The 25,522-nt window shown below is 41.6% G+C and overlaps 1 protein-coding gene across 5 annotated transcripts in view; it reads left to right on the top strand.

Moving 5' to 3' along the window:
- Positions 1 to 2,800: 2,800 nt before the first annotated feature.
- Positions 2,801 to 25,522, top strand: part of unc-13 — a 415,821-nt gene continuing 393,099 nt past the window's right edge. For all 5 annotated transcript variants that reach the window (XM_075679885.1, XM_075679887.1, XM_075679886.1 and 2 more), the window contains exons 1-4: positions 2,801 to 2,990; positions 10,220 to 10,249; positions 21,938 to 22,037; positions 23,860 to 23,977. In XM_075679885.1, coding sequence (XP_075536000.1) covers positions 2,969 to 2,990; positions 10,220 to 10,249; positions 21,938 to 22,037; positions 23,860 to 23,977 — 270 coding nt within the window. In that variant the 5' untranslated portion in view covers positions 2,801 to 2,968. The remainder of the gene's footprint in view (positions 2,991 to 10,219; positions 10,250 to 21,937; positions 22,038 to 23,859; positions 23,978 to 25,522) is intronic.

Here is a 25,522-nt window from a genome sequence, read left to right as displayed (position 1 = left end):
TTATGGCACGTTGCAAGCGTAATCCAAGTTGTAAAAATGAAAAGAAATGGCATGTAGGCGCGCATAAGTTAGTATAATAAATACTGAAAACTTCTTTCGAGCACATTCAAGAATATTAAGAAATTAGCACGGGCTTTTTAAATTGGTATGCTTTTGTTTAAACCGCTGGTCAATGTATATAGAATTCTCTGTCGTCCGTAGTTAGCGTACCCCTCTCGGGCACGGTGCGATGGTTCACTATTTCCCGCGTCAAACGGAATTAGTTCTTTTTTTCAGGGCTGCGAAGGGGCCCGTAATGTACACGAACTTGCTTTTCACGCTCACTTCATCCCTTTATCGGTAACCCTTTATCTCTTTATTAGTAACTTCTCTTTATAGGTAAGGACGAGTCTGTTATGGGCGGGAGCCCTACTTGTTAAAAAATACGTAGGTTTAGTATGCCTGTCGTACTCAACGTTTGCAATGAGCGTGATGTTTTATGGGATTTAGCTATGTTTGTTTTAAACTCAATAATAGGAAACTTCATTCATGAAATATGTTGCTTAGCTAGCTGATGCCCTTGCAGTTAGTCGCACAGTTTGTATCCATCTGTATGCACATCCAAGGTAAAAATAAAGAAAGAAATCTAGCTATATGTGCCACGGCTGATACAAATATATGTGCAATGAACAAACATCTGCTATATTCTTAGCACGCACGAAAAGTTGCGCAAAGTAGATCACCGTGTGGTTTTCTGTCGTGAAAGAGTATCTACGCTGACGACTTTTGGTGGGAGAAAGAAAATAAACATCACCATTTAGCCGTAATCACATGGGCACGCTGTTTAGGTATACGATGAGTCAGGTTTGTTCATTTGCACGAAGCTTATGTAATGATCCGTAAAGTGCGAAGCGGGCTGCGTACAATCGCACAGTCTTATCAGCTGGCCTGCGGAACGCGCTGAAAATGAGCAGATGTTGACCTTATCGTGCAGATGTGTTGATGGTAGGAAGCTATGGTAGGAAAGATATTAAGCAAGCAGAAACTTGGTGAACGTTCTGAATATGCTGCGACGAACACTGCCGAGTCGGAGAAAGGCGACTCTTCTATGCACTTTTCTGTCACTTTCAACGTACTCTAGACGTTTCCTCATCCTTTCACCCGCACGTGATGAAGCGGGACTAATAATTTCACATGCATCTTTCATCCGAGCACATTTCGCTCGTCGTGAAACGAAAATATCAAGCGAGCACGAAGAATGGCCTTCTATAGCCACTTTCAGTTTGCCTTTGCATAACCGCGCAGTTTTGCAACCGGCGTCTTCATTGTGGCCCGGAAAGCGTGTCCAGACGGTGACGCATCGGCGGCCGAGTCGATACTCTAGTCGGAATTTCCTCCAAGACGGCTCGCAGATGAGTTCGCGACCAACAGACGCTGTCCTTCCCCAGCAGCACGAGTTCGAAAGCAAGACATAATTTAAAAGCGATGGCATGTGATCTAAAGCTCAGTGAATGTTTACGGGAGGAAAGGAGAATACATCTTCTGCTCCAATGGCGTGGCACATCCACTTTGAACACCGACAGAGCGCGCCCATGTTTCACGACGACATATGCGTGTTGGTCTAATATGTAACATCGGTTTAGCGTCATAACATTGCGGCTTTACGAAAAAAAAAAAACACAAGCTCCAAGGCCGGAGTAATCAATTCCACATTTGCAAATGCTTGTCATCCGCGGATGTACTTTGGCACAGACCAGCCAACTTCTACAGAAAACGGAACAGCAATATTGGCGGTTAGAAATGAGGCCTGCAAACGGCTGTTTTTCTTTTCTTCGTTCTTCTTCTTTTTTTCTGTGTAGAGGTGGAATAGAGTTAAATTAAGGGGAATAAAGAAGAAAATAAGGAAGAAAGAAGTGTGATTGTATTTACTCGCCCAAAACATTGTTAAGGCTGTGAAGAAAGCACGCTACACGACGTATAACACGCGCGCACAAATACAGCCTCCAATCACTTAACACCCATGCTACCAATTTATTTATTCATGAGGCACAATTTTGTGCAATGTGTTTGCCAAGCATTGATCGATTTGTGTTGTACACTAATTTGAGCAGAATAGAATAGTTAGGAGCTGTTCTTTTGTTTGTATGTTGGTCGGCTTTGTGTCATTAAGCAGTACCATCATATGTAGTATTAGTAGGACAACGGAGTTGGATTAAAATGACATAGGGATCAATAATGCCGAAAGTATTTTTCTTGCCTGGACGACCGAATTACATTCGCTCTAATTTTCCGCGGGGTGGTCTCACTCCATCATTACAAAGCGATTTTGTTTTCGTTTTTTTTTTTTTACTTTTCGACAGCTGTCATTTTCCGCTCAGGTCGCGTAAAACACTTGTCAAGTGCCTCCACATATAGCTTCGATATGCCACTTTGTTAACACATGGAGAACAACTGACTGCATCTCTTTCCAGCAATGAATCAATACATGACGTTATTTACACGGTACAACTTGGCCACAATTAGTACATGACCGGGGTAGTTGGAGAAGTATGGGAGAGGCCTTTGCCCTGCAGTGGGCGTAACCAGGCTGATGATGATGATGATGATGACACGGTACAACTGCGAGGTGCGAACGATATAACATAAATTTGCAATTATTCTACAGTAAGCGCCGCAGTCAGTCGAGCGACGCACGCACGCGGCTCAGACGAGACGCGCGCGCGTCGTCCCCCGCAGCTGTGAAAGTGAGAGCGGCCGCTCCATTGACGTCAGCGTCACGTCATGCTCGACCGCAGCGCATGGGCGGCATGGTGGCGGCTACAGTTGACTGCTCCTTTTCGCCCACGCATAGATGGCCATGTAGTTCGTCTCACGAAGCAAGCTCGCAAGTACACTGCTGTGCGCGCCGTTCCCCTCTCTGACCCTCCTCCAACCCGCGTCGAAGCCTCCAAATCCCAAAGGCATCATCCATGATTAGCCAAACCACATCATGTCGCTTCTCTGCGTTACTGGTAAGTTAGTTTCGATTTGGGTTTTGCTGTCCCCCTAGGCCTAACAACACCCGCGCGAGTTGCGCTGTGCCCGTTCTCCTCTCAGGCGCGTCCTACCCCGCCAAACTCCTTGCGCGAGATCGTGTTGACAAATACGAGCGTGAGAGGCTCCGGCAGCTAGATGCCGGTTTCGTCTTTCCCCTTCGGGACGTTTAGGGAGTGGTGGGAGAGATCCGATGCGCTGGGCGAAACTGACGTTGAGAAACGACTTGCTTTTCGCCTTCTGCAGCCTCAACTCACGCTGAACGTGGAGAGCTACGAAATTCACTACGATCATCTTCATTGTGTCGCGTATTTCTTTTTCTCGGTCGTCCCCTGTATGCGGTTTGTGTGTGACACTGGATGTCAAAAACGTCTTTCGTTTTACTTATAAACTTATAACGCTAGTGAAATACGCACGCTCGCGTGCATTGGGATCGGGCTGTGATCGGTAAAGACATTTTGTTTTACAAAACATATTCCGGGCAGTGGGAATACCAAACACTCATAATTCATATGAGTGGAATGGCTTTCTGTAGTGGACAGCAATAACTGATGTAGAGTCCTTGCCTGATGCTGCATCTTCAGCGCGATGTGAGATAAACACGGGTACGTACGGCTGTGGAAACAGGTGCGGCGGGCGCGCTGCCTGCGTTCAAGGCAGTCACGCTCTCGCTCGCCTTTCGGAGAGTGTACGTAGCCCGCACGCGTTTTCGACCGCACCAATAGTCGGTTGAACTGTATTGCAAAGAGCGGCTCCACATTTAATTGTTTCCGGGATCCGTATACACTGTCCGACCTCGTCTCGTTTCCGCGGAAGCGCTCGGTCAAATGCTGGCTCGCGTCGACCGACATTTCTCATTTCGAAAGGCGGAGTGGCAAGCGGTAGCGAATGTGCTGTTGGCGTTGACTTACCTATTACGACCCCGGCGCAGTACTTCTGATGACCGTAGACGTGGCAGCGCTGTTTTAATCAGTTGCGCATGCAGAGTTCGTCGGCTCGCAATCGATTCCGCGCTGGTGAGGTGCGTGTTGTTTTGAGGGAAAGCAAACCACCCGGCTAGTTCTCCCCGTAGGGGCGCCGGAGGAGCGACGTGCTAGGAAATTTGCGCCCGGTCGGTGCTTCGCTGATATTGAGCCGAAACTATTTTTGGGCAGCAGCATGCTGGCTCGTTTGGTGCTCCAACGACCGCCCGCACAGTGGCGGAGTTCTTGGGAAGGTTGTTTGAATCTCCGTTGTGCAAACCGCAAGCAGCGAGGAGACCGCCACTTGTCGCAGCTCGAGCTTAAACTTACCGCAGCTGGGGCGCGCGACCGCCAACTGCCATGCGTTTAGAACCGCGCGCAAAAACCTATTGCATTGTTGCAGCCCAGCGCGTCCCTTGACACTCCTTGTCAAAGCATAACGATGAGGCGCGCGTTTACTTTACGCGATGCGCAGTGTGTCATATATACGCTACGCTTGTTACGGTCGCGCACAACAATCATACATCAAGTACGATTGTTGTTGTGGTTTAGGCTTCCTTTTCAAACCAGTGACAGAAAGAAAGGCGTCTAATGATATCTGTACAGCTAAATTAAGCTTCCCAAATAGCATTCGACTTTCAAGTGAAAGGTGAAGTCTTTTGATGCGTACGTTATTTATTTATTTATTTATTTATTTATTTATTTATTTATTTATTTATTTACATTTATAGCTGCAATATCTTTCTGGCCTGCTTCAAATTTGTGATAACGGCAGCCAAATGACATGAATATTGTACAGACTATTAATGTCTTACTAGTTAAATTTCTAACAATCAGCGTTGCATCTTATACAATACAAATTCGTTGACTCCCATTTTAAACGCACATTTTTATGAGGTGTAAGATGTATCAAGTGTAAATTTCTTTAATGCCTTTGTCATGCGACCACTTTTGATCGCGATAAGTCCGATCTGGATCGAAATTCACGGCTGCAATTGGCTACCTCGTACAACTTGTGCAAAGGAGCCGTTCACGACCGAGAAATTCGATCCGGATCGGGCTTGATTGCGATCAAAAGTGCGCCGTGTGACACTCGTATTAGATACGTGGTTTTATCATATGTACACTACTGTATATGACTCAAAATTAGGTGTGCATGCAGAATGTTCCTGCACTATTTTCCTGAAGTAGAAAGCTTGGCACAAATTATGTCTGCTTTTCAAACCACTTCATAGGATTTTAATTTAAAATTATCACCCTGAGTTCATATTTGAGCTTCATGTGTTCTTCCTCTTTCATGTAATGTGGTGGCCATGTTTTTTAGTCCAAAGGCACCAATATCATGTGCAATTTAATTTAATAATGCTTTTGGTTTCCTCTGAGGTTAGGAAATTCACTGCCTACTCTCAGAGCACTTAAAGGCAGCATTGGTAGTGCCAGGCATTGTTTCAGCTGCTCTCGTAAGTTGTGAAGGCAGGCAAGCATAAGCTTTTGTTATATGCAGAGAATAAAGTGTCATTTTTAAATATTTCTTTATTATTACTGCTTCAGGCTCAAGCACGAGCTAAGTGCCCACTTTAGGAAACAGACTCCTGCTAGTAAAAGGGCTTTTGTTAAATCCGTGCAGAGGTTTGCTGAAGTGCAACTTTTGTAAGCTATATTCAAGTTGGGTTCTGGTTAAACAAGTTAATGCCTATGTTGCAACACAATCATTTTATTTGTTCATAACATGATGGGAGATGTTGCAGATGCATGACTGTACTGCGTTATCACCAACCTGTTAGATGCAGGCTACATTTCTACCTGAGCCACATGAAACTCTGGACCTATTGGCTATGAGGGACAGGTCATTCATGTGCCGGTCTTGGCAGGTGTAGATAGTAGAGAGTTTTAGAATAGGGGCCCCAAACGTTTTGGGGCCCCAAAGAAATAGCGTCGAAGCCACTGCGCATGCGCAAGACGCAAACTCCGTTTGGGTTTTGCGTTGGGAACGCTATTTCACCGATTTAGCGGGAGCCCAAATAGCGGCCCCAAAAGCTTTGCATCGGCAAACATGGCGGCACCCATCGAAGCGACGGCTCTAACCTAGCACAAAACTGGGTTCGATTCGCGGTAACGCGTGAAGTTCGCAGGCTAGGAGAAGTGAGTGCGGTTATCGCTTTCTCTCAACTAGCGTGTGTTATGAAGATTGACTCATTAGACGCCGCTGATTTTGAATTCGATTGTGGATTTTTATGGCTCGTCGGCCTAACACGGCTAAGCTTGGCTTTTGAAGGCTAGTAAAGTTGGTTTGCTCAAAACTAAGCGCAACTAATTGTTTGCTGCTTACAGAGAATAACCTCTAAATTGTACTTAAACGCGAATACACGCAAGTGAAAATTATTATTCCTATCATAAAATGGTATATTTTATTTAATTATTTCTAATAGTTTCTTTCTTTGACGCCCCTAGTGGCGCTGTCAGCGCAAGACGCTATCCGCAAACGTCAAACCCTATTCTAAAACTCTTCACTCCTACGTGCCCCAACGCTAACACCCGCAAAGCTCTTTGGGGCCCCAAACTAATGGGGGCCCTTATTCTAAAACTCCCTAAGTGCCTTTACATAATGCTTGCACAAAAGCACAGGGCATTGGTTGCATTTACGCTATCTTTCTTTCTGAAGCAGATTTTAAAAAAAAACTGCCTGTGGTAGATAGCACATTTCTGCCTCTTCAACTGGGATTGCTTGAAAAAGCAGACATTAATTGCATGCTGTATCACAATATGACATTTGCTAATTTATAGCATTTCCTTATTAATGCTTTATTTAATTTATTAGATTAGGTCACATGCTAATGTTGTGATATTGAAGCTGGCCAGTGTTTAATGCTAGTACATTCAAGGAGGTATGAAAAAAAGCTGGAGCAGCAGAGCCTGTAGTTTCTTACCAGCACAGGTGAAGCCAGAGTTTGCCTATACTTCTACTTTGAAAGGGGACCATGAGAGCGGCAACTTCTCACAGATCACGTCCATTTGGTCAGTCATTGCAAATGCTAGGAGTATTTGAAAATAAAAGTGCAAAGTTATTACTTAAATGTTACCTTTGGCTGCGTATTAATGTCATGATGTGCCATAAAATTTGAAAAATAAAAAAAGAACATTTAGGCTTCCTTCTGAAACCAGTGACAGAAAGAAAGATGTCCAACAATATCTGCACGGCTAAATTAAGCATCCCAAATAGCATGGAGTAGGAAGAAAGCGCTTTGTATATTCTCCGCTATTTGCTAACATTACTTCTTGCCTATGGTATGATGGTCGCAGTTCAGCTTCACTTTAGAGACGGCATCTCCACTCCAGCAAATTTTTTTTAACCATTGTTGAGTACATTTAATAAAAATCCTGAGACAGGCTAGTTTCAATATGTGTCTCTGACATGTGCCATGAAATACAATGGCGTTCTACGTAATTTTGTCCCCATTATGTAGAAATGGAGGATTTTTGGACAAGAAATAAGTTTAGAGACAAGTGTCTTAAACTGATTTTATTTTTGGGATTTCTTTCATGTAGATATGCTTTGAGCACTGACCAGCTTCACTACAAACAGCCCACCTGCCAACTCCTGTGATTTTATTGCAAAATGGCCAGTTTTGACAGGTTGGGTGGAAACATGGTTATCGTATTGATCCCAATAATTTTATGATGTTTTATTTGTATCTAATCTAAAGCAGAAATTATTTTGAAAGAATGCAAATACAGCTCACTGGCCATTCATTCACTGGCCATTCTTCACTTGCCAATTTTTCAGAGCATAATTTGTTGAACTTGTTGATTATTCAGAGCTACATGCAGCAACAATACCAAATTATATAACCAATTTATAACATGAACCAAAATTTCAATGGCTATTATGAGAATGTCTCATGAATGAATTTCATAAACATCTATTTGTCGGTGGTGCAGATCATTCTTGCTGCAACTATATAGTGCAGAGTGCTGTTCACAGCATCGCTACAGAACAGTCAGCTATTCTTTGTGTAATGAAGCACTTTTAAGTGTATTTCATCAAATTGCAGTATTTTTGGCTTCGACTGTACTATTTTCATATTTTGGTCTTAGCAGATACGCATTAGAATATGTTGCTGCCCTTTTATTACTACAAAGAATGCTCGGAATTATTTGCTATGCACTTTAGAAAATAGTCTTTTGGTATTCAAAAGGCAGTGTCTTGTGTATTTGAATAATAGATATAAGATTTCTGAGATGCATATCACCTCAACAATGAACTACTTAAGAGCCTTTGAAAAAAATAAAACACCTTTTTCTGTGTTACATACTGTATGCTAAACCTGGGAATAAAATGGAGCATACTCTAATAAAATTCCAGCACCAAAACTTTACCGACAGAACATTTGCTGAAAAAGCTTTTGTGTTCTGTTTATTTGTGTGGCAAGGTCATTTGGATAGCCCTGCATGAGCAAATTGTCTTTTTGGTTTTGCTTAGGTGAACATGAGAAAGTTCAAGCAGCATTGCATGTTTTTTTGTTTTTTTTACTTAGGACACTACTATATAAATTCTTTTTTTGGGTGTGATATATATGTGCAAGAGAAATTTCTGCTGTGCTTTTTTTTATAGTTCCCAAGTTCAGGTCAATGAAATGCTCCAGATAATTCTCAAGTTGAAGTAACTTGACAAGGCTCGTATACTCAATTAGCTTTAACAGAAGCATAACTGCGAGTCGGCCTAGTTGGAACATATTCATATTTATACTTTTTGTGCGCAAACAAACAGGGACGAAGAATAGGGGCAACACAAGGACGAGCGCTTTCCTTGTGTTGCCCCTATTCTTCGTCCCTGTTTGTTTGCGCACAAAAAGTATAGCTTTAACATACATATTTTGTTTTGTGTTTTGGGGACAGGGATGAGGCTACTGTTTCGTAATAACAACAGGTCAAATGACCAGTGGATCAGATTCAAATATCCAAAGCAGTTACATTAAAAATGTTTCTTTTTAATATATATGTGGTCTACTAGCCCTGGAAATATGGGAAAGCCTTGAGAAATACAGAAGTAGATTGAGCCTCAATCTGTTGCTGACCCACATTGTGAAAAACAGGATTTCCTGACCTTGGTGCCTGCTTTCAGCACACAACGTATCTGGTATGTGCACTAGATGGTGCCGGAAATAGAAGTCAAGCATAATTGGTTTGTGATAAGGGCTGACCTTCCTTGCTCACTTCGACTTTTGCACATAGATTCAAAGGAATAAAAAACTTATGATATCATTATGCACTATTCAAACAAGTAATGTGCATAGCAATCAACATCTTGTTTGTGAGCAAAATTATGTATGACATCTTCTATTTTGAAGCTTGCTAAAAAAGCAGAATAAATATTTTTTCAAGAACATTTTTACTTTACCAGTTGCTGAGTGATGTTTGTCACTGGCATGAACAGAAATTGATTTTGTTTGTTGTAGTATCGCAGCGTTTGGAACAAGAGAGGAAACCAAAGTTTATCCTATCTCTATCAGAATTATGTGTAATGCTTAATCTAATTGATGTGTTGAAGAAAAACTTATTTGATGCTATATGTAGATTGCTGAGATTTACATTGTAGCTACACTGTCTTGCAACTTTGTGTGTTGCCCATTATCCATTGCATTATGATGTGATAAAGGATGCTTGTTGATATCTAGAATGTTAATGATATCTTTACAAAATATGCTTGCTTAGGGAACTAACCCTATTTCACTAATCATGTCACTCAATTCAGGGGCAGCCAGTGAGTGAGCTTCTTAGTTGGGTTGCTTTGCAATCACTCTTATTTGGCATGAACAGTGGCAGATGCCTGGGCGATATAGGCTAAGAGCACGAAAATTTGGTTTTATGGGGCCTGTACCCCGTACAGTACAAATAATACAAAAGTAGATTCAGTAATCATATACAAATGCTAGTATGTTAAAATTAATGAATGATATTACCAAGAGCGGAAACTTACTTGTGTTACGTACTGATAGTTCATCACAAAGTGCAAAGTACAGAATTTCTCTATAGTTAAGAATAATTGGAAGTGTTGTTTCCACTTGCCTCCTTTATCATTGTACATTCTCTGCTTCATTCTTGACATGTGTAGTGACATCTGCGCTTTCAATTTTTATATGTAGTCTTGTGAAAAGCTTCACATTTACATTTCTATGTTGAATTTTCTTGACCCTTATTATTGTGCAACTAACCAAGTATGTTGTTTCTTGCTTGCTTTTTTACAGTAAGGGGAGCCAGGTTCACAGGGACGACTGGTAAGTGTGATACCTTCCTGCATTTTGTTCTTGTGAATGATAAGAAACAGAAGGTTATGATGTTGCTGGTGGCTTCTTGGGTGTTTGCTTGACCATAGGAGGCTATGGTTTTGCACTTTGCTTCTTTTCTCATTCCTTCCTTTCATGAACGAACTAGCCCAAGCAAGAGTTTTACTGGAATAAATTTGTGATCGACTACTATTCTTATGTACGGGGATGACACAAGTGATGCGCCAGAGGTCTGGTATAGTGCTGGATTCAATCAACTTGTTAAACAAGTTTATCAGAAATTTACTCAGAATTTCGGCATACCTTTTAAGCAATGCTACAGGCATGCCATCAGGCATGGGGCTTTTTTAGTGTCTATCATAAGAGAAGTTCATTGACTTACTCCAAAGATATTGGAAGGCATTCATCGTTGTCTTCTGGGAATAAAATGCTTTGGTCTGCATTCAACTTGGGAAATACACTCTGGAAGCTATAAAAACTTCCAGTGCAAATTATGGTCTAAAATTCAGTTTGCTGAACAAGCCTGATTTTGTAATCTTGTTCTCATGTCAGTTACTTGTGTGGCTGGTGCAAAATATGTGATAAGACCAGTTCCTAGTATTGGAGGGCGACTAAGTTCCATACTTGCTTAGTTTGCTTTTTAAGAAATAAAAAATGACTGAACTAATTATTTATTATTTCTGTAAAATCAAAGAATGAGTGGAAAACAAAGGCCTTCAGGACATCCTGCTCCTCTGCACATTCATTATGAATCGGTACATTTGGAAAACTTCAAGGTACTAATAACAAGTGGGATGCAGAAATATCCACAGACAAGAAGGTCCTCAAAAATGCATAGGTACCATTGGTGCCTATGGTGACAGGTGTCAGTCATACAGTTAACTAGAAATGTGCTAGAATATATGACATGTTTACATAATAAAAGCAATTATGTCTGCTTTAACTTTATGTAGGTGCAAAAAAATATTTCAATTTTTAAAAGTATATAAGCAATATTTAAGGCAGAGGGTTGGGCTAGTAGTAATTGAGACAGGCATGTTCCAGCACATAAAAAAAATGAGAAGTGGTGTAGAGACAAAAGCATGAAAGAAAAGGCAAGAGCTGTCATCCTTTTGTCTCTGCACCTCTTTTCATTTTTCAGCTGTCGTCTTTTTGTTTCTGCACCTCTTTTCATTTTGCTTATGTGCTGGAGCATGTCTGTTTTTATAGCAACAGTAATGATTGGCCTCAGCCTGCTTCAGTAATTGAACCCCAGCAGGATATGTAAAATAAGCTTGACTTACGCAAGGCTTGAATTAAACTAAGTGGTCAGAACACACCTTGAATAATATATTTATTTCGTGTATATGCCCACTTATGGTGGTCTGCACCTGTATATTCTAGTAGATGCTGTTTAAGGTCTTGTGAAGTTGATATGCAAAGCTGAGTTTCCATTACCTGCATGCATCAAGTATTGTTCCGTAAGATGAAGTGCTGTTTACAAATTTTCTATTGTTGAATGTGGTTCCCAAAGCTTCTCATTATTGCCACTCTTGTATTGAGGATGCACCTTTGACATGGTGCAGGCAAAATTTAGGCTTTCTTTGTTGCTCTATGGCTTGCACGCTTGGCTCACAAGCACAGACTCGTACTTTTGCCATACAACAACTGAACTGTGTTTTCCACATTGGCATTATTGAATATTAGTGCGAAACCCTACTGCATTGGAGGTTGTGTCTCACAATTGGTGGCTTGAAAGCTTCACACTTGTTTGAAGGTCAGCTCTTTTGGTGTGACTGGTAGCATCTATAAACTGAGCAATGACAAGGCACCTTAGTTCAAGTTGTACAATATCCAATATTTAATCCCCTAATAAGTTCTTTTCTTTGTGGGGGGGAGTGGAAGGGAACAGAAAACATGGATGCTTTTCAGAGCTGTCGATTAAATTCACATTATAGAAAAAGTAGTATTAAACAAAGTTTAAGTAATAGGAAGCCGACATACATGACCTTATTTAAGCGTCTCTAATCCATTTGCCCAAGCTGACATGAGATTATTGAGACTAAGGCACTGCATGGGCCTGGCCTATCCATAGCATTCTTCGGCAGGGCCACGCTTGGGCATGAGGTCGGAGCCTGGGCCAGACTCGGGCCCACTCATTAAAGGGCCTAAGTACACCCTCAAGTACACGTAAACATTATGCATTGCAGGGTTGAAGGCATTCTGTGCCAAGCTGAATAAGTAACATGTGCCAGAGTTGGCTGTTAATATACTTTAGAAAATAGAAAAACAGATGAAGTTCTAATTTGTTTCTTTTCCACAAAAACGAACATTGTTGTCGCGTAAGGAAAAGTAAATTAAAAAAAAAAACGCTGTTCAAATCATTTCCCTGTTACTGCCTTTGCGATTGCACTGTTACGAATCTTGGTACTATTGTATTGTTTTAATGCTAACGCAAAAGGTGTCTTTTTCTACTTGTGCGATTACTTTATGATGTATGCTCGGGAATTTGCCTGTTTGTATATATATGCATATATATCCACTTGCTAAATGACCTCATAGGACCAAATCGTACGATCAAAGTAAATGTGCGTGCACCAGCAGAAAAATAATAGCACAGGCTATGGGCCAGATCACTGATGTTCCCATGGGAGAAACAAAGATTTCGGTCTTTTATTGCTTATACACTGCAGCTAATTAGACCTTAAGAAGATGAGGCTGACACATACGGTACAGTCTGTAAGTAAAAAATTCTCTATTCGGCCTGAAAGGCAAAGCACCGATTGTGATCGCAAATTAGTGGATAGCTGTACGAAGTAAGGATAGTAGTTTTATCAGCCATATAAACTTCTAAACATTCGCTTACTAACTAAATTAACAATGATAGAATGCGTAAGCATGATTCAATGAGGACATAGAAAAAAACAGACACACGAAGACAGCGCTGTCTTTGTGTGTCTGCTTCTTTCTACGTCCTTGTTCAGTCGCGCTTGCAAATTCTATCATGGATTCAAACCAACTAGCTTGTCAATGTGTTTTAAGTAAATTAACCAGCACGGTCTCAGGCGCACACAGGTAAACATCAACACACTTCGCTTGATGACAGCAGAAACTGTCTATGAAAAAGATGAAGTTAGGAATCACGGCAGCAGCCTCGAGCCAATTTACCTCCGTACATCCGTCGCTTCAATGCGTACGAAATGTAGAAAGCACAGCGCATACAAAGCTACCGGCACTACACGCACTCTGCAAATATCGCAGACCACATTGAAGATGAGGCCCTTGCGGGCGTGCACTTTAGCCATGTCGCAGGCCGCTTTCGAGACACACGAGTGCCAGCAACGTGTCCTTATGGTGTCCGCCAAAGGCATCTACTGCAGCATCCATTCGCATGGCCAATGCCATAGTAGATGCCGCAGTTGTGTCCACTCCGTACGCAAGAAGGACGTCGAGGCACCGTAGCAGCTGCCGAAAAAGAACGCCCCTCCTCCCTCGCGTCATCCCCCTGCCTCGCATGCCACAGGAGAGGGCACACATCCGGGCCGCGTTCCTCACTCGCGCACCCGAGATTGAACCGTATTCGCTGGCTCACCCTCTCGCGCTTTCACTCATACGGAACCTCATGGCGACGGCAGTGCTGACGGCAGAAATGCGCCTGGGGTGTCCATATAATTGCTATCGCAGTAAAAAATATCTATTTTTTACTTACAGGCTTGGCCTGGTCCTGCACACGTGGGTCATGGCTAAGCTTAGTAATGAACGCCTGAGCCCGGGCTGGGCCCGGGCTTAGTAACAAGGGCCCAAACCTAGTAAAAAGAGCCCAGACCTAGTAACAAGGGCCTGGAGCGGGCCTGGGCTTGGAACTATGGGCCCATGCTGGGCTCGGGCATGTGCCCGGGCTAGGCTTGGGCTTCATAAAGCGGGCCCGGCCCAAGAAATCAGGCCCATTAAATGCTCTAATCGAGACACCACACAAGTCCAGAGGTGTAATAGCTGTAATACTATTACCATGTAACTCCAACATGACTGTTGCAATAAACTTGACTTGAAGATACAGTTGTATCCTTCAGTTGGAATTTTTGTTTCAGTAGCAAAAAACTGGACAGTTGCTCATTTTTGCAGATTAAAAAACATATATGCAGAGACACCGAACACCTGAAGAGCACATTTGGAATGCCATGAACTATATATTTTTCTTAAAACTGAATGTTCTGATACCATACATATTATTCAGCAATGACATTGTTTGAGCTCAATATGCTAAAAAATGTGGTCACGATAGGCTCACGTGAACTCTTTGTGTATATTTATATCAATTCTTCAGGAGACATGCATTCCTTCATTATATTATTAGTGTTACGCTTTTTCTTCTGAATGATATTTTGTATATGTAACAGAAAATCTGTCCCCAAACTCGGGCTAATTCTTTAGTGCATGTGAGCTTTGTTTTATTGATGAAAGTCATAACTCAGTTGTAGGGAAGCATATGCTTCATGCTCGTTACAAAAGATTCACATTTTGGACTGGTGAATATGGTATTACCTAACTGTAGAAATGAACTCGGGATCGTCCCTGCATATTTGCTTTTCTTTCTTTCAGTGCTCTATAGCATGCACATTGTCGTACACTGTTAAACAAACAGTACATAAGGCATCTTACCATATGCTAGCAAGTGGCTGTACAAATAAATATAACCTTGTTGACATGTAAAGATTGAAAAAATATGTAACAATTTGATGCACTGAACCCTAAAATAAGTGCAAACTTTATAAGGATCTCGCTTTCACAATTTTTATGAAATACAGTAAATTAATACATAACTGGTCTTGCAGACAACTTTAACTACCATTGCTCTTTCCTTTGTTACTTGCTGGTCATGGAGTTTATTGTGAACTTTATTATTGAGAAGCCGGTAGGATTTGTTTGAACATTGAAAGTAATAAGTTGAGAGGCCAAATTGCATATAAATTTCAGAAAGTAAATGTTCAGCTAAGTGCAGCAGTAAATGAAATAGGCCTTATGGTAAGGAGGGCAAGTGGGCATACAGGGTAGAATCGAGTAAAAGGGAGAAAAACGTGGCGCTACTGACAGCATAGGTTTTGTGCATGTGGACGTGATGAACATGAATAGCTGTAGCAACATCTAAAAGGCATTGTTTTTTTTTCACTTGTAAAGCATAAATGCTCAAGTTCTGTTTAGTATTGATATATTTATTAGTGCAGTGTAAAAAAACAACCTAATGATATTGGACCGTAAAGTATTTCTACCATATGCGTGCGAGACTCCGTAATACATGTATGTATGATCTGAAGTGAAGGCACTAAAACGACGGTGGACGAAGAAGGAACACACACAGGGCACCTGTGTGTTCCTTCTTTGTCCACCATCGTTTTAGCGCCTTCACTTCAGATCATGCTTAACCAACACGCCCAACTATCCATCCTAACATGCATGTAATTAAGTATTTAGGCCAAACATCACTTTCCAGTACTGCTTATTCGTTGGCAGAATTCAATGATTGTAAGGATGATAGTTTATTTTCTACCTTTTGCACTAGTTAGTTGGAAGGGGGTTGTGAATCAAATTCTGCCTCACTGCTTTTTGTTCTTACTGGTTGCAAAAAATATCAAAAAAAGAAAAAGAATTCTGGTATTTTCTTATTACATAAAAAGGAATTAGGTGTGGTATATAAACCTGTATGCTAGGCATGTTTGAATATTGCATTTTGAATTCAAAAACAATTCGAAGTGAATAGTGATTTGGGGCAAATATTTCCAAGTCGAATATTTAAGAGATGTTTTTCAGGGAAGTGACTGCAAACTCATATGAATAATAACTACTGTATATCTGAATTAATTACTTGATCTGTGGAAGAATGAGTCCAGTATTTAGTTCAAGCTCTTAACTAAATGACCAAAATACAAAGAGGTTAATGAATAGCGAAGCATGATGCAGCTGCCTTTGTGTATGTAGGAAGCTCGTGAGAAGAACACAAACCTAAAACAATGTGCAAATTAAAAGTGTAGATATTGCAGTGACTAGAGAAAGTATAAACAAAAGATAGTGCCGTACCAATTCCTTTATTCTGATTAGACGTCTAGATTTAGCTTATTAGATATCTCAGTGTTTGTTCTGGGATTGCAGACGGTGCATACACAGATGTAGGGAACACTTTCTTGGTCCCGTTACAGTGCCCCTTTCCTATCTTCGTGGGCTTAATTGTATGGCACATAAGCTCCTGTGTAGGACACAACTGTATTGCAGTGAAGCTGAAAAAAAAATAGGATCACTACACTGAAAAATCTAATGTTATTTTTTTTTCATTTTCTCCGCTAGTAACCAACCTTTCTCTACCATATTAAATGCAACTGAACTTTTGTAGAGGTACTCCACCGGATTAGTTTTAGTGTTCCACTTAGATGAAAGCAAGAGGTTAGCCAGAGGATATCTCCGGTTGGCTGCAGAAGTGGAAAAGGGCAAATCAGTTCCGAGAATGATCGCAAGCTGGAGAAAGGTTTATGAAAGGAAAATTAACATCCACCCAACTTGTAGCACGAAGCTTCAAAGGAAGCCATTTCTTTTGTAGCTTTGCGCTACCAGTCAGGTGGATGTTAATTTTTCCTTTCAAGAGGAAAAGGGGTATGAAAGAACTTGTCCAGTAACCTCGGTTGGTCCTCACACATTTACAGCAATGGCAATAATGTCAATCATGTTCTATTCTACCTGCGCCGTAATCTACATCTTGCTCCCCCTTCAGTAAAACTACTAGCATACTTAACACTTGTTTGACCCAAACTGGAATATGCATGCTCAGTGTGGGACCCATGCCAAGCTAACTTAGCAACAGCACTGAAATCCATACAGAATCATGCAGCAAGGCTCATTCACTCCGGCTACTCTTACCACTCTAGCGTCATTATACTCAAGTCATCTCTGAACCTTCCAACCCTCGAGCACCACTGCAAAACAGCAAGACTGTCTCTTTTACAAGTTCTATCACTCACTGCTTCACCAGACCAACATCAATCTTGCACATCGCACTTCATCCCGTCACAGCCATTCAAAGGCTGTTTATCCCCCTTCAGCCTGTGCCTCCGCACATCTGAACTCTTTCTTCATTCAAACAGTGAAAGACTGGAATCATCTATCTGCTGAAGCGGTGCAGCACTCCAGTCATTCATCGTTCAAGGCATTCATTGAAAATATGACCTAGATATGCCCACCCCTCATGTAAAACCCCAAATGGGGTATTTGAGGTATGAATTAATTAATTAATTAATGACCGAACGATCAAACAAACAAACAAATAAATAAAAAATAAGGAAATGTATGAAAGAATGAAAATTATAAAATTGCCCCTGTCCCACTGAGACATGCAGCGTCACTCTCCGTGCAGTGTTGCACAGTCACAATTTGTCACAAATCCACCACCCTTTAGGTAACGCAGCAGCACTGTCATAGTGGCTTGCACTGATGTCTGTGTAGGCCAATGGCCAAGAATTTTGCTTTCTTTGAGAGGACTTTTGTCCAGCTGGTCTAGTGTGGAGGAGTGCTCTGCCGTTTGCTGGTTGAAATGAGGGCACTTGCAAAGGAAGTGCTTGGTCATTTCATTGCACCCACAGAAGATATGACTGCACTGTGTGTCACTTTGAAAGTGAGTGTGCTCTTGGTGATGCCGATTAGTGGTGGATATGTGTGAAATCAGAAGGGGTAGGCAACTTTGCATAACCCTTCCATTTCATAACCTCAGATATTGTAGTGTAGGATATGAACTACCTATCAACTTCCACACATCCGTTTACTTTGTCTCTGGAGGTCATGCACAATAGTACATGCCCCATTGTATGTTATGCATTTTTATGTTAAATTGCGTTTCACCTTTTTTGGACATAGCCAAAGGCTTGTGCATTTTACATGTCAGTATATTGATTTGACATAGGCACTCGCTGCAAACAGTCTTGATGTGTGATGGCATCATGTTCTCAGTGAACTATCCGTGTCACATAGATGTCCGTAGAACATCATGTTTTAGACATTGCACAGAGCCTACAGATATCTATATTTTTCCAAACAACATTACAAATACGTACTATGGATAATCTAAGTCCCATCCAGATCACGTTGCTGTTACGTTAAAAGGATGTCACAGCTGGACATAAGTGATCTCTAATAGATGTTCCTTCTAAGGATACAGGAGGTTCATAGAACATCTAATGGATGGTGCCTGTTCATGCTGTAGTGAGCTGCATAACTGCAAATGCCACAGCAGATGTAGTATCGAATACTAATGAAATGCGAACAGCAGAGTGTGTGATCGAAGCATAACTGAACACTGTGTGCGGCATCGGTCAGCCGTCATTGTATACATGCGTGTGCATGTGGTTTCAACGCAGAATGCAAGGTTGCTTGTCCTAGTGCGATTACATCACCTGTATTTTGTTTGAAGCTTGTATTGTCACCCTGCCATTGCAGTGCCATTCCTGTCTGATATTACTGTTAAAGTGGCTAGCACTGTTGTTGCTCCTCCAGTGCAATACATTTTTGGTGCTCTTTAAATTATGATTAGACACTGGCAGCTTTGATGGTGGTGACAAGAGCAAAGCAATGGACATTAGGAAACTGAGTGCATGCCAGGTTTATCGTGCTACAGCTGGGGTAATGGCGCTCGCCACCATAAGAGTGCACTGCCAGGTCAGATTGGCACTGCGACAGAGAGATGAGAAAACAACTTTCGGACAAAATAAGGGTGACATTTATTGTAGTAGGGCGAGCAGTGCTGCACTTTGTGCAAGAACCACATGCCCACGCATGTGCACAATGACTGGCCGATGACACATACTGTACCTTTAATTATGCCTTTGGCCACATGCTCTGCTTTTCACATTTCATTTGCCCTCAGTGGTACATCTGCTCAGGCACACTAATGCTACAGTTACCACCATTGTAAGCAAGTAGCTGGTGACCTTGTTTGAAATGTTTTATTAACATGTAAATGTCAAAATATAAATTTCAACAGTCATGAGGTATCTTTCTTATTAAGTCGAAATCATTAAATGGCTTGTGGATAGGAAAATCCATTGTCCAGTCTTAAGGCACCAAAATTGGGCCACGAACCCTTGACCTTTGGTGTTAAATAGGGTGAAGCGAATTAAGGCACACTTCATAACATAGAGTTCATAGGACACTCTAACCCACATCCTTTGGTGGGAGTCAAACCCACTTGGAGATATGGGCAAACCAGCCATATCTCCAAGTATGATTCCAATTGACGTTGTGAAGGTTGAGAGTGGAACATATGACCCTTGGTAGGAGTTGAACCCTTGTCCTTTGGTGGGAGTCAAACACACTACCTTTGGTGTTGAGGCAAAGTTAAGGCACTCGTACCCATGACCCAACATGGAGGCATGGGCAAACTGGCCATATCTCGAAGTTTGTTTCCAATTGACATGGTGAAAGTTGAGAGTCGAACCCACTACCATTGGTCTTAATTAAGGCAAAGTTAATTAGTATACGTTTAGTGAAGTCATTCGAACCCATGACATTTTGTGTTAATTACAGCAAAGTTAACTAAGGCACACTTAATTAATGTAGTTAATTAAGACACTCCAACCCTCAATCTTTGGTGGGAGTCGAACCCACAACATTTGGTGTTAATTACGACAAAGTGAACCCATGACCGCCAATGTTAATTAGGTCAAATTTAATTAAGGCACAGATAATAAAGGTAAAGTTAGGGCACTCAAACCCCCGATCTTTGGTGGGAGAAAACAAGTAATAGGAAATGCACTCGAATGACAATGACAAGTAATTTAATTAATGTCTCGTGAGTGCTCAGGCTTCTGCTTTCCGTCTCTTTAGCGTATGCTAAAGTGACTGTCAACTTTTATATATAGTCCTAGCGCTCATCAAAATGTGGAAACTGGGCTCACAACATCGTAGATGTGTTTGGATCCTTATGAATTATTACAAATCCTGCAATGGCTACATGAAAAAAGTGAGTTCAGTAAGCACTAGGTAAAGCACACACGTGAGACCTACAGTGCCATATCAACATTACTTTTTATTTATGCTATTGATAAAGCTTTATTGCAAGATTGATTGGCACCCAGCCATGCACATGTATGAAAATATTCATTGCAAGTTATAGCTGTGCACAGACAGGTTAAAGGCGGATCTAAAAAAAAAAGAATGTCAATAAAAAATTCTTTAAAATTCAACTTGACTAAAACAAAAGCAAAGAGAAAAGGATGTCAATGTTCAGAAAATGGCTAGCAGTCACAATGCCACAGTTATACTTAAAAGATTAAAACTGATTAGTAGGAGGTAATAATAGCATACTAATGAATGTCGAAAAGGGTATGGCCTGCATGCCAGCAGCTGCTTCTGGGGCCATGAGATTCAGGGTAGAAAGCCAGCACTTTCTAGCTATCTTTAAAAATGCATACTAAAAGAAAATCCACACAAGCAGAATCCTGAGACAGAATGTTCATCTTGATAAGCAACTTGCTTAGGCAGCTTCTGACACCACGGAAGTGCCAAAAGCATAATGCTGCTAGAGACCATGAGATAAGCATTGCAAATGAGAAATATCTCTTACACTTGAAGTGGCGCACTAGAAACCGAGCAATACAAACATGTCTGAAAGCAAACTACCAAAATGTTACCCTAAGGACGTTTCTATAAGCGCACCACAAGGCAAACAATTGTACCACAAATGGCAATCAGAAGCACAGCGCTAAATTTCAGTATGCAATGGTACAGCTAGTTCTTCCTAGTATATACATACTTGGGCCACAGTCAACCAAACAAAAGTTGAAAAGACACATCAATGAAGCACACTTCATGCTGCTCGTGGGTGATAAATTACCTTGCACTTGCGTCAAGGTGCATGCTGATTTGATATCCGTGGCGATGTGAAGTCAAAGATATTTCGAGTTCAGGCATCTTTCTTCTTTACAATCTGTCCAAATATATCAGCAAGTTAAAGATTACATATTTTTAACAGTCTACTAATAGATATAATTGAAAAAGAAAGTGTTTGTGTAGGAGAAAAAAAATGACATAACAGAAACCGAAAGCTTTGGCTTTTGAAGCACGATGTCCCGCAGTATGTGCAGAGGTCGTGCAAATTGCTACTGATAATTGCATTACAAAAAATAAATGCGGTCATAAATGAAATTCTAGGCTTTAATACTTCAACTTGAATCTTTTCAAGATGAACAGATGGATATTTTGCAATTCAGGAAGAATTGCAAAATATCTCGCAGTACGTTGCTGTAAATTGCATCTCGCAGCATGTCGAACATGCACATGATGGGGAAAAGCAAAGTAAATGCCCAGTTCAGTGCTGGAACAGACAATAGTGGGATTTTTCCTTTCCTAGGATCTCATTGTTAGGCATTAGAGACAATTTGCTTGTATTTCTGTGGCATGGTGCGTTCATCTAGTCACATTGCACAATGTACGATCAATGTGCGGAAGCTTTGGATGTGTAAGAGATGTCCAAATCACAAGACATTTGACGTCCTTTGGATGACCCTTGACTGCCATGTACTAGTGGAACGTATCTCATTAAATGTCTTGGATATTTGGTCTTTTGTGGTACATCCATTAGATATTTATGGTTTGCTGGGTTGTAGGAATTACCCTGACAACTTTTTCATTGCTCATTTGCACCTGCTTTCCTCTGTCATCGTGCAGGGCAGTTCAACAGCTATGTGAACCTCAAGCTGCAAAATGTCAAGTCCACCACTGTAGCAGTGAAAGGCAGCAACCCAAGCTGGGAGCAGGATTTCATATTGTGAGTTATTTTTATCTTTCTGCTTTGCCTATCTAGGTATGACTGCAATTTTGTTTGGTTATACAGTCGAATGCTTTTACAACAAGTGCCTCTACTGCAAAATGTCCTGTACAGGGTTGTCAAGATAATCCAAAGCTTTTTTTACATTCAGCCTTGTAACAATGCAGGTAAGATAACCAGCTACATTTGCCTTGTGTTGCAATGTCATTCGGTGATGAATCATGTACCCGTAAGCACATAAGCACTCACTTGATGCTCAGCCACGAATACAACAAGTGGTTTCCAGTGCTTGAATGGCTTCATTCAAAGAAAATGCCCTAGAAATTATCGCATGGTTTGGCTACAAGAGAATGCAAATGTACGACATTGCCAAGACTTTTAGGGAATGCAACAGGGAATACAAGAAGGTGTCACTGCGGGCCAAGCCAAGCACAGAAAGTGAACAGATTGCAAATGAACAGCTTAATTCTGCCTGTGATTGAAGCAAAAAGTTAACCAAGACCCTGGAGTCAGCATAAATGACCTCGAAAAAGCATTGTGCTTGGGGAAGTCCACACTCAGTCTGGCAGTGCATTAAGACCTGTAGTACACATGTTTTGTTCCTAGAAACTGCCAATTGTTGACTCAGAAGAACAGTCTTCAGAAGAATGTTAAGGCCTAGTCTCTTCTGAACAACCTGAAGCACACCCGAGTTGGGTGTCCTGAGGTACTTTTTGAACAGGGAGAATGCCCTCTAAAACAGAAAAGTAAATTGCCAAAATGAGCACATGCATACCAGAATGCTGCTGACATACCACGATCGAGCAGCTTTTCAGTCACAGTTTTTCTTGACCCTGTGGGAAGTTTTATATGTTGAAGTTCCTTTTTTACCTATTATTTCTTTGTTAGAGGGGTAAAATGTTCCTATCACATATTTGAAGGTGGGATCCTGTGTTTTAGAACACAGCTGCTCATGCTGATATGAGGCCATGTTGGGTTACTGCTCCAGTACTTTTGAACAACACGAGTTGGTATATCTGATTTGAATGGCAGTTTTGTGCAGGTGACAAGGCGCAATGCACATTAAGCAGCCCCACATATTGCATTTCAGCATACACAGGATGACATGTTTAGAACAGAACCCCAAAGTGACATAGCAACAAATGTGGCTCTGTGCTTTGTCTTCCCTGCCAAGGATGAAAATTTAAGATAAGTGTGCGCTGAAGGGTATGGTAACAGCTTTTCTTTCTAGTCCACATGGCACTGGCATAACATAGGCACTCACAGCAATTGTGGCATTAAATCATTGCATCAGCAAGCATGTTTCTTCTCCTGTTGCATGACATTACATATCTCTCATGTTGGCTTCGAAGCTACGTGCTTGACGACTTAAGAATGGGAATCATTTGGCTTTATTGGTACAACATATTCTCTTGGTATGACATGTCCTTTGCTCAGTACACATTTTATTTGCACTATTTCCTTGCAATATCCATAACAACGTTGAAAAGGCACTAGGAAGATAACACGCCACAGGGACACATTGTTGTGCTACTGAGCATAAGGTCATAAATTTTGATTCTCAAACATAGTGATGTGATGTCATTCCAGTGGGAGCATAATCAAAACATGCTTGCTTACTGGTGCCTCCTAAGGACATCAAGTAGTCATGCATATTCTGAATCCCTCCCCTGCAGTAATTCTGTGCAGCTCAGATGTAACTTTGGTATGTCCTGATTCCCTCATTTATGATTATTGGGAAGGCCTGTGTGCTTATTTGTTGGGGCAGCTGGTTTTTGTAATGAAGCCTGCATTTTACATGAGGGCCACTTCGTCATTTCAGTGAGACCAACAGGATGGATACCGGCTTGGTGATTGAGGTCTGGAACAAGGGGATGCTTTGGGACAAACTGATTGGATGCCAGTGGCTTCCGCTTATGGGCATCCAATATGCAACTGAGGTGAGTCCTCCTGTTAGTGAGTTATGCATGGCGTGAGAACTGTGTATTTGCACTGAGTGTACAAGGACTCTCAGACATTGCACATTGCAGGAACCGTGTGTTTAGACTTTTCTGTCATCAGAAACACTAAAGGCTCATTCACACCAGTGAGTCACAGAGATCTTGCTGCCAATTTGGTTGCAAACAGTATCTTTGGTCGAAAAGTATCAATTTTGGGCAGTGGCAGTCGTAGAGATAGCTTCTCGAGAGGGGGGGGGGGGGGGTGAGAGCTACCCTACCGAATCATGAGGTGGGAGTGGGGAAAAGAGAAAGAAAATCAAATTTTTTTCTTTGCAAACAAAACTGCAAGGTAGCTTTTATTTATTTTTTTTCCTTCTTAGGGTAGGGGGGGAAGCAATGGAAGGCTGTGGCAGGCAAAAGAGGAGCAAGAATTCTTTCTTCGGCAAGCAAGAAAGACGATGTCACTTTGTTTACAACTTGATGCATTTATATAAACAGCAGCGTTTGTGAATCCATAGTGAACAAATTAAACCATTGTGGCTCCAATTGCTCATATTCCTTAATTACTCAACTGTACTGCCTTCATTATGGACAGCCTATGTTGCTTCTCAATGTAATTTACAGTGGTGTAGCTTTGCACCAGAACTTCAATAGCATAATACAATGCAAATTTTACTCACTTTTGGTGAGCCACTTAACGACTTGACATCCATCTTTGCTCAAGAGTTCTTTGAAAAGAACATTGAAAAATTATAGCTTTGGAGGCGGCGAGGGGGTAGGGATGGTCAATACTTTCTATAGTCCTCATAATGTGGCACTTATGTTTAATTGATCACACTCGAGAATCAATGCTACCGGCAAACCCAAGCATGGCTTCTTTAGGTTTTAGGAGATATATAGCATAGGATGTTGCCATCGTGCTCGCCTCTGTAGGTCGCAGAGGCAGGAGGGCTAGTAGCTTAGAGAGAAATGAAAGCTTTCTGTCTCCTGACTGCTGCTTTTGGCTGGCATTTCTGTTGCTCTGAAGGCTGCCGAGATATCGCAGCCACACTAGAGCAAAAACGCGATGGATGATGCCAGCAGCAAGACCTGCGCTGCAGAAGTGGCTAGCTAATTTTCGCTGCATGGCGCACACCGCTGACAGAGGAGACCAATGAGAGCTGCCACTTTAGTCAAACGATCCATCGGATGGCTCATTTCGCATTCACATTTATCAGGTTTTGAGCTTTCAGGCCTTTATGCTGACATGTGACTGCCACAGCAGCTAACCGCCCATAGGTATGGCCGCATTGCTGCACCACTGTTTTATTGCCGGCAATGCAGCGCATGTGCTTTTTCTTCCGTATGGCAGTGCCCTTATGGTGGGTTCCCCAGTAGAAAAAATGTATTTCTTCTTTGCCTTCCAAGTGTTCACACAAGTAAATGGTACATGCGTGCGAAAACTATTTTCCAAAGAAAGTACTCTGGGTCACTGAGTAGTAGCAAAGTTATCGTCATCATTCAACAGGTTTTGCCTTTACTATTGCCAAACTCCTCTACATGGCC

Source organism: Dermacentor variabilis, chromosome 2 (assembly GCF_050947875.1).
Source record: "Dermacentor variabilis isolate Ectoservices chromosome 2, ASM5094787v1, whole genome shotgun sequence".
NCBI classification, from domain to species: domain Eukaryota; kingdom Metazoa; phylum Arthropoda; class Arachnida; order Ixodida; family Ixodidae; genus Dermacentor; species Dermacentor variabilis.
Note: the sequence above shows the minus strand (reverse complement) of the source record. Positions and strands in the feature narration are given on the sequence as shown.